Source organism: Onychostruthus taczanowskii, unplaced genomic scaffold (assembly GCF_017590055.1).
Source record: "Onychostruthus taczanowskii isolate IOZ18803 unplaced genomic scaffold, ASM1759005v1 scaffold13, whole genome shotgun sequence".
NCBI lineage: Eukaryota > Metazoa > Chordata > Aves > Passeriformes > Passeridae > Onychostruthus > Onychostruthus taczanowskii.
The window spans coordinates 3,467,914-3,484,617 of NW_024498462.1; the positions used below are offsets into that span (position 1 = coordinate 3,467,914).

Genomic DNA, 16,704 nt, shown 5'->3' on the forward strand with positions numbered 1-16,704 from the left:
CGGCCCGAGCCTCGGCCGAGCGCGGTCCCCCGGCCTCGGGGCGGCCTCCCCGGACCCCTCCGGCCCCAGAAGCTGCAGTCTGAGGGCGGCTGCCGTGCAGCGGCGGATGGTCCGCGGCGGGAACCGGCTGTTGTCAAAGTTTCCTACCGCGCTTGCCGTGTGCCGGCAGTGCCGCCGCCTGCTTGGCCGAGGCTGAGGCGGCCCGGGGCTTGGGGCGGCGTCCTGCAAACGTGCCCGCAGGTTTTGAGACTCTTCCCGGTTGGTTTGGGGTTTCTTCCCTGCGTGTTTTTAATCTGCAGAGATGGGACTGTCGCCAGGCACCGCTGTGCCGGTGTGTCCCTGGTGTGTGTCTGTAAGTGTGTGCGGTGAGTCCGCAGGGTCTCACCAGAGCGGTGCCAGGTGGGACCGCATCTCCTCCGGCAGCCGCTGGCAGAGACATTACTTCACTCAGAAGTTTCCAGTTGAAGGTGGGCTTCAGAATTGAGCTTCAAAATCCTTACGCAAGGAGTAGAAGTGAATGGAAATCTCACCCTGATGAAAACTAAATAAAAATGAATATTTAAAATCAGTGCTAGGTTCCAGTCTCTGTATTGTCTCTTTTTTCTCTTAGTGGAAACCTAGGAGTTTCCATCATTCTAGTGAGGATGGAAATCAAATGTCCATTTTCTGTCATCAAAAGGTACACCATTGTGTTCCTTATTAATGCACTTTCTTATTCTAATTTTCATCTTCCCTTCTTCTGATCTTGCTCTTCCTGGGTCAGTTATATGTCATACAGTTCACTTGTTTGCCAGTGCAGTTGTACCAAGCCAGGCTAATGTGTGTGAGTGCAGATGGGCTGGAATGCAATGCAGTCAGTTCTGCTGTGTGCCCCGCTGGTGCATGGGGAGAAGGCACATCGGTGTGATCCGTGCTCTGTGGAACATTTAATTCTGTCACATCCCCTGCACTGCTCTCAGGGGATGGTCCTGCATTCATATTCGTTTTCCTGCTGTTACTAACTTTGTTGATGTATTGATTCCTTGTGAAGATAAGCCATAGAAAAATAAATATTTTTCTTAATTAACGAGTGCTTATTTGAAAACAAACTTAGGCAAGTCTTGAAGAGCTACACTGGAAATTAAAGAAATGTGAGAGAAGGATAAATAAATGAGGTAAGAAAAGGATTTCTGTAGGATTTAGGCATTGGGCTCTTTTGCAGAACTTAAATGAAGAGTTCTCTAAGTAAATCTGGGTTCAAGTTCAGCCCTCACCTGAGAGTTATCTTTGTTGTTCAAGCAGGACTATCACAGATGTGTTTCAGTTGCAAAACAACATTGTGAGATCTAGTCCTGTGTAGAATATGCAGGTGGGGAGAAAGCTATTAAAATTTATTAGAAAAGTTTTGAAGGATCTTCCATTTCAGGCATGATCTTGTTGCATGGATCTGTGCCTTCTACCCAGCTATAGTGGCAGAGTTAATGTAAGGGAAGATCTCTTTTTCAGTAGGAATTGATCATCTAAGGCTGTTACCCCAGCCTCTTAATGCCCGAGGTGTGGTGCACCTGCTGGGTGCATGTGAGTATGTTCACTTCAGTGTCATGGAGCACTCATAGAATCCAAAGCTAGTTTATGAATTAACTAAAAAAAAAAACAAAAAAAACCCATTTTATTTCTGTATTTAATTTCTGAATAATCATTCAGTCTGTAGACAAGCACAGCCGAATGGTTTGAAGAAAAGTGGCAGTTATCTAAGGCACTCTCTGAGGCTGCAGTAATGCTCAGGGAGCAGTTCCCTCTGGCATTCCCAGTTTTTCCTTGGATACCAGTGTGAGTTGAAGCAGACCTAGTGCACTTAAGACTGTCATTGCTTCTCCCTCTCAGGACTGCATTACTTGTGAGTAGCACTAGTTCAGGAGACTGTTCTGAAATTGCATCACTTGGGCTTTTGTGCAGTTCAGATGCTTTGGGGTTCTTGTAAACACCCTGTGCTTTACAATTCAGTGATGTGTCACGGGAAAGCCCAGCCTGAAGATTATCCAGGGTTTATTTCATTAATTGGAAAAAGCTGCGGCTAACTAGAAGTTACCCTTTAGACAATATGTATTTTCAGCATTTAATATAGAATACAACATTAGCATCATTTAAATTTTTTAATACTAGCATGAAGTAATTTCATTCTGAGGATTTACAGAATAATCAGGACATATTAATAAGGACAGTATAAGGAGTTTCCTATTACTTGGCCAAACTCATTCCATGGATGGCTTTAAGAAAAAAGCATGTGAATGGTAAAAATTACACTGGATAAGGAGCAGAACATTTTTTAAGTTCCTAGGACCCTAACCTCACTTTCAACTTTCTGACAGTTCTGTGTCTCTGACATGATCCAGGAAAATTATTTTACATCATTTGGTCAATAAAATAGTTGCATTCTGCTCACAAAGCAAGCTAAGTTTTAGGATGTTAGTGATTGTTTACAGTGTTGCTTTCTGGATCTGTGCTATTCAAAATACTCATTTTGAATTACTGCTAAACAATTTGAAATTTCTGGTTTTGTAGCCCGACTGGATCCCATGTGGAATGGTGTAAACAGCTGATAGCTGCAACCATTTCGAGTCAGATTTCAGGGTCCGTCCCATCAGAGGGCGTGTCCAGAGACTACAGGGTAAGTGACTTGAGGAATGCATTGATTTGTTTTAAGATACAAGAGTGGAAGTTGAAGGTCCTTGCTATCTTGATTAGCCAGTGGTAAGTACTTGAGTGATCACTGAGTGTTTCAGAACTAGAAACATCTCATTATCCATAGGAGTCTCTTGAATTTGCTTCCTGTTTTGCTCCATATTTAGAATAGTGCCATTGAAGTCTACAGAATAAAAATTAACAGAGAAGTGAAAGGAAATTTTAAAAGTCAATGTTTTGAATAAAACATCAAAAGTGAGTTGTCTTTTCTTTTGATTACTATATGAAATAATTAGTAAAGTAGATTATAGTTATAGATTTAAATGGTTTCTGGTGTGTGTTATTCAGAGTACAGAATTGATCTCCTCAGATTCCACAAAAAATAAATTAATGTCTTTGTTACTATGTAGGGAACATAATTGAGTATCATTTTTAATGGGATTTCTCCAGAGACACAGAATTTAACATCAAACAAACAAACAAGTCACCTTTTTCATTCCCTCCCAGCAACATTTTTGTCACTAAGGTAATGGCTGCAAGTATGGTTTCTCTGAGTTCCACTGTGCTTTTGTGCCCCTGTTCTTTCACGCTCACTGGCTGTTCCCTTCAAGCAGCCACTCAACTCAGCTGTCGAGAGTGGAGCATGGGCAGTTTTTGTCCTCTCACAACGTGACAAAAGTTGCTCATGTCTCAATTCCCTTTAAGAAGCCCAACTTGCTGCTGTCTAGATCCCTTTTCCTTCCTAGATTTGTAATAGTTTTATTGTTTTCATAGAGAATGGCCACTGGAAAGTTTTTATGTCTTTTTCTTGTTTTGTTGTAGCTAGACTTTAATTCACGTATGCCCTGTGATTACAAAGTATGTTGTCTGGAAATGGTGCATTTTAGATTGAGTGACAGCAGGTCAGATTCAGCCTGAGATGAGTCCACAAAATGTTTTTGACTGTAGTGTATTTAAAAGTTCAACCTCAACAGAGTTTCACACAGTTGGCACAGTCAGCAGTTTGTAAAGAGTAGCTCTCCCATACTGCAGCAGCTGAATTGCAAATGCTTGCTCCAGGTCAAGGCCATCATTTTTGTAAAACACTGTGGGATGCACTTGCATTGCATCTGTTGATGTTGTACTTGCCAAGGATTTCATTTTAGTAAAATCCATGTGTGTAAACTTGGTGTTCAGTTTATCTCTGAGTAGAGTTCATTTCTCTGGAATGGAGAGCACTGTTTAATTTTGAATAACTTCCATCTCTATACCAAACTCATCTCAGATATTATTTAACAGGAATAAATCTTTTAAGGCCTAATTATAATTCCACTTCATTCTCTGTCTCTGAGAAATGAAAGAAAAGGATTAAGCCTGATGGTTTAAATTAAGAATTTTGGTGGATAAATTGTATTCAGCATCATTGCATTGCTGTGGTTTGAAATCCCATATTTGTAAATAGCATTATGGAATTTTTTATAGTTTCTCACTCAGTACCACTAACAGCTTGTGTTTGTTCATTATTACTGTGGAATCCACACATGGAAAGACAATGCCCATATTGTAGCTCAGTTTTCCTTTGAGACATCTTTCTCTTTTGATGCACTTTCCTGGGTCTTCGTTACCTTTGGCTACCTCGAATTGCTGCATTTAGAGACTGTCTTACAACTCAGAACCTTCAGATCAGGTTAGATGTGTGTGTTTGCTGGTCAGGCAGTTCTGTTAGTTTGTGCTGGATTTACCAGGAACTCATTGCTTTCTTCTTTCTTTTTAGTGTTTAAATTCATATGTTTGCAAAACCAGGTAAATACAGTGTTACTCTCGTTACTCCTATGTGACTTACCAGGGAGAAGGGAAGCATGGAATGGTCAGAACTGGAGAGCACTGGGGGAGCTCTTGCTTGCTAAACCCTACAGCAGCAATCTCAGTCTGAGCTGAGCTCTGCTCTGTGTGTCTTCTCTGACACATGCTCTGGCTGCTGAGTGTTCTTGAATGAGGGGCTCATATAAATGAAAATGGCTCAGATTGTAGTTGCTGGCTACAAACACCTTTAGAAGCTGAGAAGAGTTGTCTTTTTCTGAAAGGTCCGGTGCCTCTCCTTCATGGTTGTTAGTGCAGGCTTATTGTCTTCCACCTAGAAGGATTACCAGGCTCTTTCTTCTCTTTTAACAATAGCACAGTGTAGCAGGATAAAAGGGTGATTAGGAATGAATGTTTCCAAAGAGCTTGGAATTTGTTACATCACTAAAATGAAGTGTCTGAGATTTTTCTTTTTTAGACCAAAACAATTCTGCAAATGAGAGTTACTAGTTCTGCATAGTTTGGTTTTGTTCTTTCAAAATCCAGCTATAATTAAAATGTTTGGGAGTAGAGTTCTTTTGAAAGTCTGGTGAAATAAGATACAGTATCTTTAACAAATCAAATCCATGTGTTTCATTGGATAATATTTTATATTTTAACTAACAGGTGTACAGGAGGCCAGTTATACGGGTAAGATTACCTTTGGCTAGCAGTGAACAGCCTCCTACCTGTGTGTCTCTTGTGCTGTGTGAGATCTTGGTGTGTCAAGCATTCTTTACCTCATTAATGGGTTTTATGAACCAGTGAGGCCATTTTGCTATGCAGTGCAACAGCTTCTTTGCCACAAAAATGCTTTATATACATTACAATGTTTTCATGAGCAATGAAAGTCAGTATGTAAGAGAGCAATATTTTAAAATTATGTTATGAGTGTGCAATACTAACTTCAGTTTTATTACATTAATTTTGACAAAATGGATGCTTGCAATTCAGGTTTACGTGCGTCAGACTGCAGAGTACTGTGTTAGCAGCTCTAACATGTCTGTGCTAAAGAATACCAGTGGTAAAAGCATTTTGTCTGTGTCTGTCCTATTTAAGTAAGTTCCAAATTCATGCTTGCCTTTGTACTTGTTTTAAATTAATTGTTACCAGGCTGTAATAGGATTGAAAGTTAGGTTTGAAGTTAGGCACTAGTGCAATGACCTACATCTTTTTAATGATAATTTTGAGACTAGGGCTTGCCCATTGTTCATTGAAGATTAAAAAGGGCATGCCTTGTTTTCTTGCCCCTCTCTCTTAGTAACATTTATGGAGTGAGAAATGATCTGGGTAGTGTTCTGACATTGTTCATGAAATGTGTCCAACACTTTTATTCGAACAAAGACCTCTTGTTCAGTCTGAAACCAAGAGATGAAGTCTGAATGGTTTCTTTTTCTCATCTGTTGTTTACCTATTTAAAAATGATGTGTTTAGTCCAATCATACAAATCCACAAATTGATATTTTTTTTCTTTTGAATAGATAGCACTTCAGATAATTGGTCTGAGTTGAGTAACAAAAAGTGGTTTTGTTCAGTTGTTCCCAGTTCTGTGTAAAGGCTTTGATATTTGAATGGTCTGCTCTGCTTCTTTGTCTTTCATATATTTAAATTTTTGGGGTGTATTTCCTCATTGTCCTGCTGGTTTTCTTCCAGAGATCACAATGTCTACTTTTCTTTGATTTCCGAAACAACATAATTATGATGTGAAACTTAAGTAATTACTGTATGACAGAATTCTACCCATATGTAAATGTTAGTAACATTATATCTTTATAACTGGAAAAGGTTTCTTAATTACTCACAACTTTTTAAACTTATGTAGAGTTCAAATTATCTGTGAAGATATCTGAAGTCCTTTTTCTAAGCTTTTTCTTGTAGAAATAGCGTAAAAAGAAAAACAGACTTCTAACAAACACTTTTAAATTTAGACTGAGGCTGGTTTTACAGCCTGACCAAGTGAGAAGTTCTTTGCATTTGAACTGGGAGTAATAGACTGTCATGAGCACAGCTTCTTTCCAGCCGTTAAAGGAAGAAGACGGAAGAACATTTTTGGCTGAACATGTTAAAATAATTCCTTCAACTGACCCGATGACATTTGTGCTTCTCTCTGGTGTGCAAAAGGATCTTATGTTTATTAAAGAAATTGAACTAATGTTCAGGATTTGCTGCCAATTATGCAAAAATAAATTACCATGAAAATGTGAATTGTTTGCATATTTTGCTATGAGTAGTAATTTTAGATTCTGTAAAGTTACTGGCCAAGTTTCAGACAACAACATAGAAGTTGCTAGAAAGATATGTATAATATTGAGGGTTCAATTACAACATGTTTTACACAGCAAAGCTTTTTTTAGGTGTCTAGGTACTTCTATTTGATGTCAACCTGTTTTTTTCTGTGAAAGATTGCATGAGTTTTCCCATAATGCTGCCATTGCAAGTTGTACTCGATTTCTTCTATTGATAAGCATGTGGCATACTGAAATTAATTTTCTTCATTGTAAGGTTATTTGTCTTAAAAAGACAGTACATACTTTTATGTTCTTATCTACCAGCACTAACTCTTCTCTGAAAAAGGGAGTAGATTTTTCAATTTGTGTTATGCCAAGTATCATTCAAAGGATGGTGCTAATAGCTTGGATTCTCTTCTGTGGAAAATAGTGTATGCCAGGAGTGGAAGGTTTTGGAAAGCTAAACTGGAGTTAAAGTATATGCTGTCTTTTTAAGGAAATTTTAAAAAGGGAAACAAAAAAAAAAAAAAGATAAGATTCTGTCCTTTCACCTGTTGTCTGCAATTTTTTTGCTGTTACTTCTCTTTTGCCCTACTGCTGCCTCGTGCAAAGCAGGAGATTCAGGATGGACACAATGGCTATCATTCTGAAGCAGAACCTGATCAGGTGGCAAGTTTTACTCATCTTTCATTCATTAACTATGTAGCAAGGTACTATAAAGTAGTACTCATACAGCGCTTACAAATGTTACTTTTGTCACTCAGGAGGAGCCCTAGAAAGCATTTAGTTGTAACTGGTTATGTGCCAGAGTTTTCTTGTAAGGTCATGTAGTCTAAAATGTAATACTGAACATAAGCCCCATCTAACAGCACATCCACCCTCAGTTTGTAAGCACTGGCTATTTCTCTGCGCATTATTTTTTGTGATTGGGTGCTGAATGTAAAATTCCAAAATTTTCCAAGGAAATCTGAAGCCAGAGATCAGCTGAAATATTTTTAGAAATTATTTATTAGTGAGAGCTTGGGGTAGTCTGTGTGGAAGCAGAGAGATCCTGCCAATTACTTCTGTGTAGGTCAGAGCTGCAGTACAAGGGGAGGATTAGTTGTTTATTGTAACAAGTTACCCCATTATATTTATTCAGGATGTAAAAAATTGAGACCCCGAGATCTCATCATTTTGACCCGAGATCATTTTATTACATGGTTCTTAACAGTCCCACAAACTGTTTTATGCTTTATTACAATCTTTAGTACACTGTAAATCTTAGCTGCCAACAAAGGACCCAAAGAGTCCATCGTGTATCATTCAGCAATGAAGCCATTTACCTCAATGAAAATTTAGTAAACTAACTCTTATTTTTAAGATTGCTAATTGTTCTTCTGTATTTTGTTATTACTTCATTCTTAATCTGACCATCTGGATCCATAATTCCTATAGTGAACTTATTCCATAACCTGTGGCACTCTTAGTAAGGTATTGATGGAAATAGAGCATTGTGGGGTGCTTCTTGCTGCCACAATCACAAAGTTTAAATGTTAATAAATAAAGTTTCTGCCATATAATTCTCTCAGATGAAAATACTCAAATATTAAATAAGCAGCATTAGAATTTAAAAAAAAAAAAAACAAAAAGAGCTTTAAAATGTTCTCAAATAGATAAAATACCCCAAATAATACCTGCATTCAGCAAAACACTAACAAATTATTAATTACTAATTTGGGCTGATCTTATTGTTTATATTTTTGTATGCTATATAGCTAGCATGTGAAACTAATTGTTGCATGAATGTTTCGTTACTAGTATGCTACTAACATGTATGTCTGTGTTAAATTTATAGTACTTAGTTTTGTGCTTGGTTGGTTTTTTTGTTTTTTTTCTTTTACTGTGGTACTGTTTAGTACAGTTGTGTGATTTTTAAAAAGACACACTTCTTGTGTTCCAGTAATCTGGTAGTAAAAGCACTTTGCATCAAAATATATCGATGTGGTACAGATGGAGAGGGAGATTTACTCATGATTCTGGATTTTTGCCAGGCACTGCGGGATGGAAACAAACTGGCACAGATGGAAGAGGCTCCACTTTTTCCTGGAGAATCAATCAAAGTTATTGGTAAGTGTTACTGAGTGCTGCACTGAGTACTGTTAAATTCTGGTTTATTTAAAAACACAATATTACTTCCTTTTGACTTTTGTTATTTAATATAATGCCACTTAACATCAGATGTGGATTTCTTTTCTTTGTCTTATAAATCCAAGTGTAGGAAGGAGAAATTAGATCCAGAGGATGACTTGCTCCATATAGATAATATTTCTTTTCCTAAGGATTTTTTGCTCCATAGAGGTGTATGTATTGTATTTCTGCTTGAGGGTACTAAGGATATGTCATAGATTCAGAATTCTTACAGCAAAAAAGATGATGTTATGGTAAACTTAGTTTCCAGTTCTTAGTGGGATTTATTTCACTTCAGCATGTGACAGCAAGCTCTGTGCTGGCAGTGCAGTACTTGGCTTAGAAAGAATACCAGAGAAAAAAAGTGAAAACAAAGATATGGGCATAGAACTGAATTACTTGGAGATGTGGGTCAATAGTTGCCACTTTGGATGGTCTGTCTTTGGGGTGAGTGTGGGTGCTGTGCACCTGGGGGTACCTGCAGATGCTGGGGACCTGCCTGCCCTTGCTGCAGCCCTGCTCCAAGTGCTCAGGAGCTGCTGAGCAGCAGTGCAGGAATTTGATTGCTTTCATTGATGAGATAAAGACAGCTCTGCAAGAATAGACTTTCCTAAAGAGGTCAAGCATCAAAATCTTACAGAGCTGCCAAAATCGTGTGAGTTTCAAGTGGAAATAAATTGTTATGCAACAAGTGTCTGTAATAGTAAAACAAAGCTTTAATTGATCTGTTTTCCAGCTAAGGATGTTATGTATATCTGTCCATTTATGGGAGCAGTCAGTGGCACGCTCACAGTGACGGACTTCAGAATGTTTATCAAAAGTGTGGAGAGGGTAAGGCTTCACTGTCTGTCTGCCTGTTGTTTCAGGCAGGAATGTTGTTGGAGTAGATTTCAGAAAGTGGCAAATTCAGTAAAGTGAGATGTTTCACAGCAGTTTACTAAACTGGAATTACACATGAATAACAGTAATTTGTATTTCTTCTAATGTAATAAAATCTGTTTGTTTTATATACAAATTTCAGGATCCACCTTTTGTTGTTGATGTTCCCCTTGGAGTTATAAGTAGGGTTGAAAAAATTGGAGTACAGAGCCATGGAGACAATTCATGTGGTATAGAAATAGTTTGCAAGGTAAGGCATGGTAGAGATTTATTAATAGTAAACTATTTTAATTTCATTTTTCTGTAAGAAGAATCTGCCAGCCCATGTGCTGTTTTTCTTTCTGATCAGTTCCCTGTGTTTGAATTGTTCTTCATTTATTTCAATTCCTCTATGATACTTGCAGTCTAAAACACTTCTGCCTTTTGTCTGAAGAGTGAATTCAAAGGAAAAGTGGCAATTTTTCTGTCAAGCATCTCTAATGACAGTTCTAGTTATCTCATGAATTCTAACACAACTCTGTTCTTTTGGGGGTTAGATGGTGTCAGTGACTCAGTGTTCTGTATATGCCTTCATTCAATCAAATGTCTTACAACTGTTTTTTCTTTTTTTTAAAATTTATCATATGGTGAGACTGTAACTTATTTTTGACAGGATATGAGAAATTTGCGGCTGGCCTATAAGCAGGAAGAGCAGAACAGACTGGAGATCTTTGAAAACCTTGTAACACGTGCATTTCCTGTTTCTAATGGGCTGGTAAGTCTTGAGATGGAGAGAGGCTGTCACTGGCTCTCCTCTTTTGGGATAGTGTAGGGGAGGAAATACAAGGGCTGTATAACAAACTTTGAAGTGTTGATTCATAAAATCTGTTGCAGAGCAGGCAGGCCACTCTGACCCTGTGTGCTTTTTGCATTAATTCATCAAACACTGCTGTGTCGTGCTATTGATGAAGTTAATTTATGCATAACACTTGAGATCTAGGTTTGCCTAATGTTGCTGATTAAAAATATGTATGTATTGAATGTTATTTTCTGCAGGAGATAATTCAATCTAGAAGTTCCATCTAATACAACAAATAAGTACAATTAGTCTTGTTAGTTAGCTGCAGAATTCTATTTCATTTGCTTGTGTGGGTAAGGAGCTGGTTGGGAGGTAGGAAACCAATTTTCTCATCTTGGTATTGCCATTGATGTGTTGTGTGATCAGAGGCAAATAACTTCAGTTTTCTGTTTCTTATCTTGTTTTTTTTAACTTGAAACTCATACTGAAGGGAGCTCATATTTAATGGAACAAACTTTCTAGCTCAGTGTTTTCCAGTCTTGACTGAAGGTGTTATGTCTGCTTTAGATTGGAAGTACTGGAGTGTTGACTGTTTTGGAGTTATTGTGCTTACAACCTGTCAGGCTGTAATTTAAGATTTTGTTTTGTTGTTTTTAGCCTCTTTTTGCATTCAGCTATAAAGAAAAGTTTGCTGTTAATGGCTGGAAAGTGTATGATCCAATGGCAGAATATAAGAGGCAGGTAAGTTATAGACTACGTGGTGTATTTTTTGTTCTCCATCTCCCCCAGAGCCATTTAAACAAAGAAAAAATGTTACAGAAAACTCAGCATTTTCAGTCTGTGTAACTCTTGCTACATAGACTGACAGTCTGCATCTCATGTTTAGATAATAAAATGCAATTGGCCTGAGTTTGAGTGTGTTGAGCACCTGCTAAAGTTGTTGGAGATACAGGTGCTGAGTACTTGAGTGAATTGGTCTAACTTGGCATGGTTCTGAAATCCACATTTCTCAAGTGCTGTTTCTACAAAACACAGGCATTATAAAAATTGAATTTGAATAAGCATCACTAAACAGAAGAGTAACCACAGTCTATAATTTTAAAAATCTGCATTTTCCATATGGTTATTTTCTTTATCAGTTTAGTAGGAAAGACTTCCCTTGGTTTATGATTCAGTATGAAGACTTAAAGTCTGCCTTTTTTTTTTTTTTAAGTATGCAGCACATAAAATTTTCCATTGCCCCAAACTGAGATATGTAAAGGTCTAATCTGAAAAATGCAAAATTGTTTTGTTTCCATACAGGGCTTGCCCAATGAGAGTTGGAAAATATCCAAAATTAACAGCACCTATGAGCTCTGTGATACATACCCTGCTGTTCTTGTAGTGCCAACCAGTGTAAAGGACGATGACCTCTCAAAAGTGGCAGCATTTAGAGCAAAAGGGAGAGTTCCTGTAAGTGAAATTTGTACAAGAGAATGGAAGTGTTTTAGAAATTTGTAGCTTTAAATAAATTATTAGTGTTCTTTTAGGCTTTGTTTTTTAAACAACAGTGAGATGGCTTCCTTCTTGAGTTGGGGTGGGGGGAAAAGAAAGAAGTTTTAGACTCAAAGGGTTTAGAACTGAAGGGAGCAACTCAAGTGTGAGTTTAATTGTACAATTATTGTGCTATGTAGTGAGTTTTTTGTTTGGATTAGCATTTCTAGGCCACAATAGTATCTGATGCTCTGGCATGTATTAGCTTGTGTTCTGATTTGGAGTAGAATGTGTCATAGCCATAGTGCTTTGCTTGAGAATAGACAAGGTAGCATTAGAACCCCTTTAAATATGTTAGATTGTGTTGGTTTTCATGCTTAGCAAAGGTAGTGTATAGGTCCATAGTCTTCCACATGGAAGCAGTTTTTATTCCTTCATTGCCCATTTATGGGGTTTTTTTTTCCAATTAGAGTAATACAGGTTTAGTTGCTTTTAGAAATAAAAGCTAAGATGTTTACAATCACTCTGTATTTCAGGCTCACATTTGGGATGAGCAGTCAGTGCTAGTGTGCTGTCAATATGTTTTTGCATCAGCCTGTCCTTAAACTTGCATTTGTTGATTTGCCAGGAAATAATGCCAGATAGGCAATGTGATTGTCTGGTTGTTCTCTGGCCTGCTTTTATAGGAGTGTAGTAAATGAAATAGTTTTCTCTTGTTCCAGGTGTTATCCTGGATTCATCCTGAGAGTCAAGCGACGATAACACGATGCAGCCAGCCATCAGTTGGGCCAAATGATAAACGTTGCAAGGAAGATGAGAAATATTTGCAGACAATTATGGATGCCAATGCTCAGTCACATAAACTTATCATCTTTGATGCCAGGCAGAATAGTGTTGCAGATACAAACAAGGTAGGTTTGTATCACAACTGGCATTTGTTCATCAGCCTTATTACAAGGCTGAAGATATCAGAGCCAGATATCAGAATGTTGAAAAAAGATAAGAAAGGGTGCCTAAAGGGGGCAGGGGAAGGAAGGTAAGTTGCTTGTACCATTTTAGAAAGGCTGACAGGAATCAAAGGCAGCATGAAGATATAGCTGAGAAATTATGCAGTAAATCTCACAGAAGACCAAAGCTTTCATTAATAAAATGGTGAAAGTATATGGCTGTGTTATCAAATGTAGCCTGTTACAATTTTAGAATTTCTTTCACCTAAAAAAACCTCCACTTTTTTTTTTAGAAAAACAGAAGCATATGTTTTTATCATCACTAAAATAATGCCTTCTCTCAGAAGATGCTGAAACTTGAGTAAAATAACTCTCCACCCTATACTGAAGTCCTTTACTTGTTCTTCTCATTGTCTGTTTTTACCATTTGAATGACAGGCTAAAGGTGGAGGATATGAAAGTGAAAGTGCCTACCCAAATGCAGAGCTGGTCTTTCTGGAGATTCATAATATACATGTCATGAGAGAATCCCTGCGGAAACTTAAAGAAATTGTTTATCCTACGATTGATGAGACTCGGTGGCTGTCAAACGTGGACTCCACACACTGGCTGGAATACATAAGGGTAAAATGCTTCTGATGTGGAAAATCAATTGCTTTTTTAAATCATGTTTTTAACGTGCACTTCTGAAAATATTGCTAAAATAATGCTGGAACTCAAGCATGTTGCTTTAATCAGAATACTCTTGTGAAAAAGTGTAATTTTTAAATAATCTCTTAGAACGCAGCATTTTAAGCATTCCATAATAACGTAGTATTTCTAGTTTTATGTACTGGGAGATAGTGAGTTAATTCCCAGTAATACAGTATCACGTTTACTGCTGTGTTTTATTTTCTTGAGAAGGAATGTTTGTGGGCAGTCCAGGGTTATCCCTCTTGTTTGGAAGAATGCACTGGGAACTTCAGAGTATATTTGAGCCACTGCCAAAAGAACTTGACTGTGAATTCCACAGTCTTTCTCATCCTTCCCTCCTTCAGTGCAATGTTACAGTTCTTGTGATGGGCACTACATTTTCATGAGCTGTTTGTAACCAGTGATCTATCAGGTTATCATCTGCCCTATTATTTAACATAATATTAAAATAAATCACTACCACTGTCAGTTTTACAGTCAGTTTCACTAACCTTTGAAATTACTGTAGAGTAGATTATTTCATTACCACATTCAGTCCTCAGTTTATGAGTAATATAGATGGAGTGTAATTTGTTGGATTAGAAGCTGGCTCAAATGTCACTCATGCAAAACATGTTTGGGATCATTCATTAGTTTGACTCTGTTAAGCAGTGCTTGCTGACAACCGCAGCAGAGCCAGTAGAGGGAGCAAACACGAAGTTAAGAGCCAGATTTAATGATATTTTGTGAAGTTTAATTTTCTTGTTTGCTTGAATTTTAACTATTTGAAACAGTTTTGAGAATCTAAGCATCTGGAAAGCTTTTGTTATCAGCCTGGCCTTTTACAGTCATCTGTTTTGTGTTTGTGGTCACCTTTCATTGCACTGACTCTGGTGGGGTTCTTGGATCAGGCAGTGTCAGGAGTGAACTTTGATGCCTCTGTCAGACAGGTGACAATAGCATAGCAATTGGAAATGTCATTTAAATTATTTTGAAGAGTTGATGCATGTGTGACATTCTTCATGGATCTGTCCCTTACATGCTACTTCACTTTAAGGGTACTGACAGCAGAAACTGCAGGCTGATTTCTTAAAGGCTGCCATTATTGTGTTAACAGTGTTGACAGTATCTCTCTGAGATTTCTTCCAAGAGTTCTTTGCCTTTTGATTTGGCTTGCAATAGCACTAATAATCCACAGCTTTACTCTAAACACATCTGCTGTTTTCTGGGCTCAAACCAGTGTGGATGTGTCCCAGGTGAGTGCAGTGCATTACTGGAAACTCACCTTCCAACCCCTGGCACCCACCATGCTCCAGAGATGGTGTAGGAGTGAAGGCACCAGTAACTCTCAGTGTGTGCAGACAGTAATAACAACATGAGTAGAGGCACTTGGTGCTTCTTGCATACCTGGAGTATTTTCTGTCTGAGGGTAGAACTTGTGTTATTAACTAGTTTTCAATTCTCATTTTGTAAACCAGTCCAAAGCCAGTTATTCGTTAGGAACCCTAACTGAAATACTGTGATGGTTACCAAGTTTTGAAAAATCTGTAAAGAATAATAAATTTGTAGAGGAAGCTGTTTTCTAAAGGCTGTTGTCTGAAGTGGAATAAAGTGCTTCATATACTCCACAGATATCTGCAGAATTAATAGTAAATGTGTTTTCTGTCTCCCATTCCCTGCTCATTTCCTGTACCTGTTCTGCTGTTTATTTCCAGCTGTTTTCCTTCAGAAGCATCTGTGTTCTCTTTAAAGCAAGCTATTGCATACCTGTATGTTAAATAGATTTGCTTTCTGCTTTTATTGAAGACCAAACTGTGTTAATGCAATAGAGCTTTCTAACTGAAATAATTGGCAGTTAACTAGTTCATACCACAACTTCTGTTCTCTCATAGACACTTCTGTATTGTTGCTTGATATTTCTCCTCTGGCATCCTTCAGTTCTACATAATACTGAATCCAGGCTGGTGATGGTCAGCTCAGAAGCTGAATGTCATGTATTCTTCATGCAGCAACAAATCAGAACTGGCTCTCAGCCAGGGGTTTCTGGGTTTGTTTGGGTTGTGTTTTGGTACAGACTAGCTGGATGCTTTGTCCTTTTCTCTAAACTCAGTTTCAGTTGAACTTGAAAATGGAGCAAGAAGGAGTGATTGATTAATGTGAAATGAACTTTTGAAAACCTCGAAACTTCAGCCTTTGGAATAGATAACAGTATTTGTGTCTTTTCATCCTAACACAGAATATCAATTAATTTAGAGAAGGGATTCCCAGGTTCATTTGTTATGTGCTGCTAGTAATGGAGAGCTGGTAAGATCTCTGTCTGGACAAGAGAGTGCCCAGAGTCTTTGTACCTCTAGAACATGCACACCACTGTTTGGAAATCTCTGATTTAAAGCATTGTCATCAGGATGATTATGTAATTAATCTGAAATTTTAAAACATAAGTACTTAAAAGAGTAAAATTTTTTTTGGGTAGAGTTTTGTAGTATTTAATATGCTTGTTTGTTCATTTTTGTTTAAGATGCTTCTTGCTGGAGCAGTAAGAATTGCGGATAAAATTGAATCTGGTAAAACCTCTGTAGTGGTGCACTGCAGCGATGGCTGGGACCGAACTGCACAGCTCACTGCACTGGCCATGCTCATGCTGGACAGCTATTACAGAACCATCAAGGGCTTTGAAGTTCTTGTAGAGAAAGAATGGATAAGTTTTGGACATCGATTTGCGATGGTAAGCTGGAAAATTTAACATACAGTTTGTCACCTTCAGGGCTTTTACTTTGACTAGCAGTTTTGTCAGAGTACTCTGCTTCATTTTAGTTATTGTCTCTGGTGCCTTTTTAATGGTCTGTGTCAGAGAACTGTGACCTGTTCATTTTTAACAAGAAACCTCTATGTGTATAATATAAAGTAAATAAAAATGAAGTGGTTTGAATGCAATGGTGAGGAAAAGTCATGTGGCTTTTTTATGAGAATGAGGGATTGTAACTTATGTTATGGAGAACCAAGGAAAACAATTAAGGTTTCTAAAGTGTAAAATGGCTGGAGTTATTACTCTGATTTAAGGTTGAAGTGTTTATTTAAC

The 16,704-nt window shown here is 37.9% G+C and overlaps 1 protein-coding gene across 4 annotated transcripts in view; it reads left to right on the forward strand.

Moving 5' to 3' along the window:
- Positions 1-2,520: 2,520 nt before the first annotated feature.
- MTMR1 (myotubularin related protein 1) overlaps positions 2,521-16,704 on the forward strand; it is a 44,259-nt gene continuing 30,075 nt past the window's right edge. For 2 of the 4 annotated variants that reach the window (XM_041396793.1, XM_041396791.1), the window contains exons 1-11: positions 2,521-2,647; positions 5,107-5,130; positions 8,741-8,816; positions 9,613-9,707; positions 9,898-10,005; positions 10,408-10,509; positions 11,191-11,274; positions 11,836-11,985; positions 12,729-12,917; positions 13,392-13,577; positions 16,144-16,350. In XM_041396793.1, coding sequence (XP_041252727.1) covers positions 8,771-8,816; positions 9,613-9,707; positions 9,898-10,005; positions 10,408-10,509; positions 11,191-11,274; positions 11,836-11,985; positions 12,729-12,917; positions 13,392-13,577; positions 16,144-16,350 — 1,167 coding nt within the window. In that variant the 5' untranslated portion in view covers positions 2,521-2,647; positions 5,107-5,130; positions 8,741-8,770. Of the gene's footprint in view, positions 2,648-5,106; positions 5,131-6,986; positions 7,374-8,740; positions 8,817-9,612; positions 9,708-9,897; positions 10,006-10,407; positions 10,510-11,190; positions 11,275-11,835; positions 11,986-12,728; positions 12,918-13,391; positions 13,578-16,143; positions 16,351-16,704 lie in introns of those variants that run through there. The other 2 variants (XM_041396792.1, XM_041396795.1) reach the window with 2 other exon arrangements.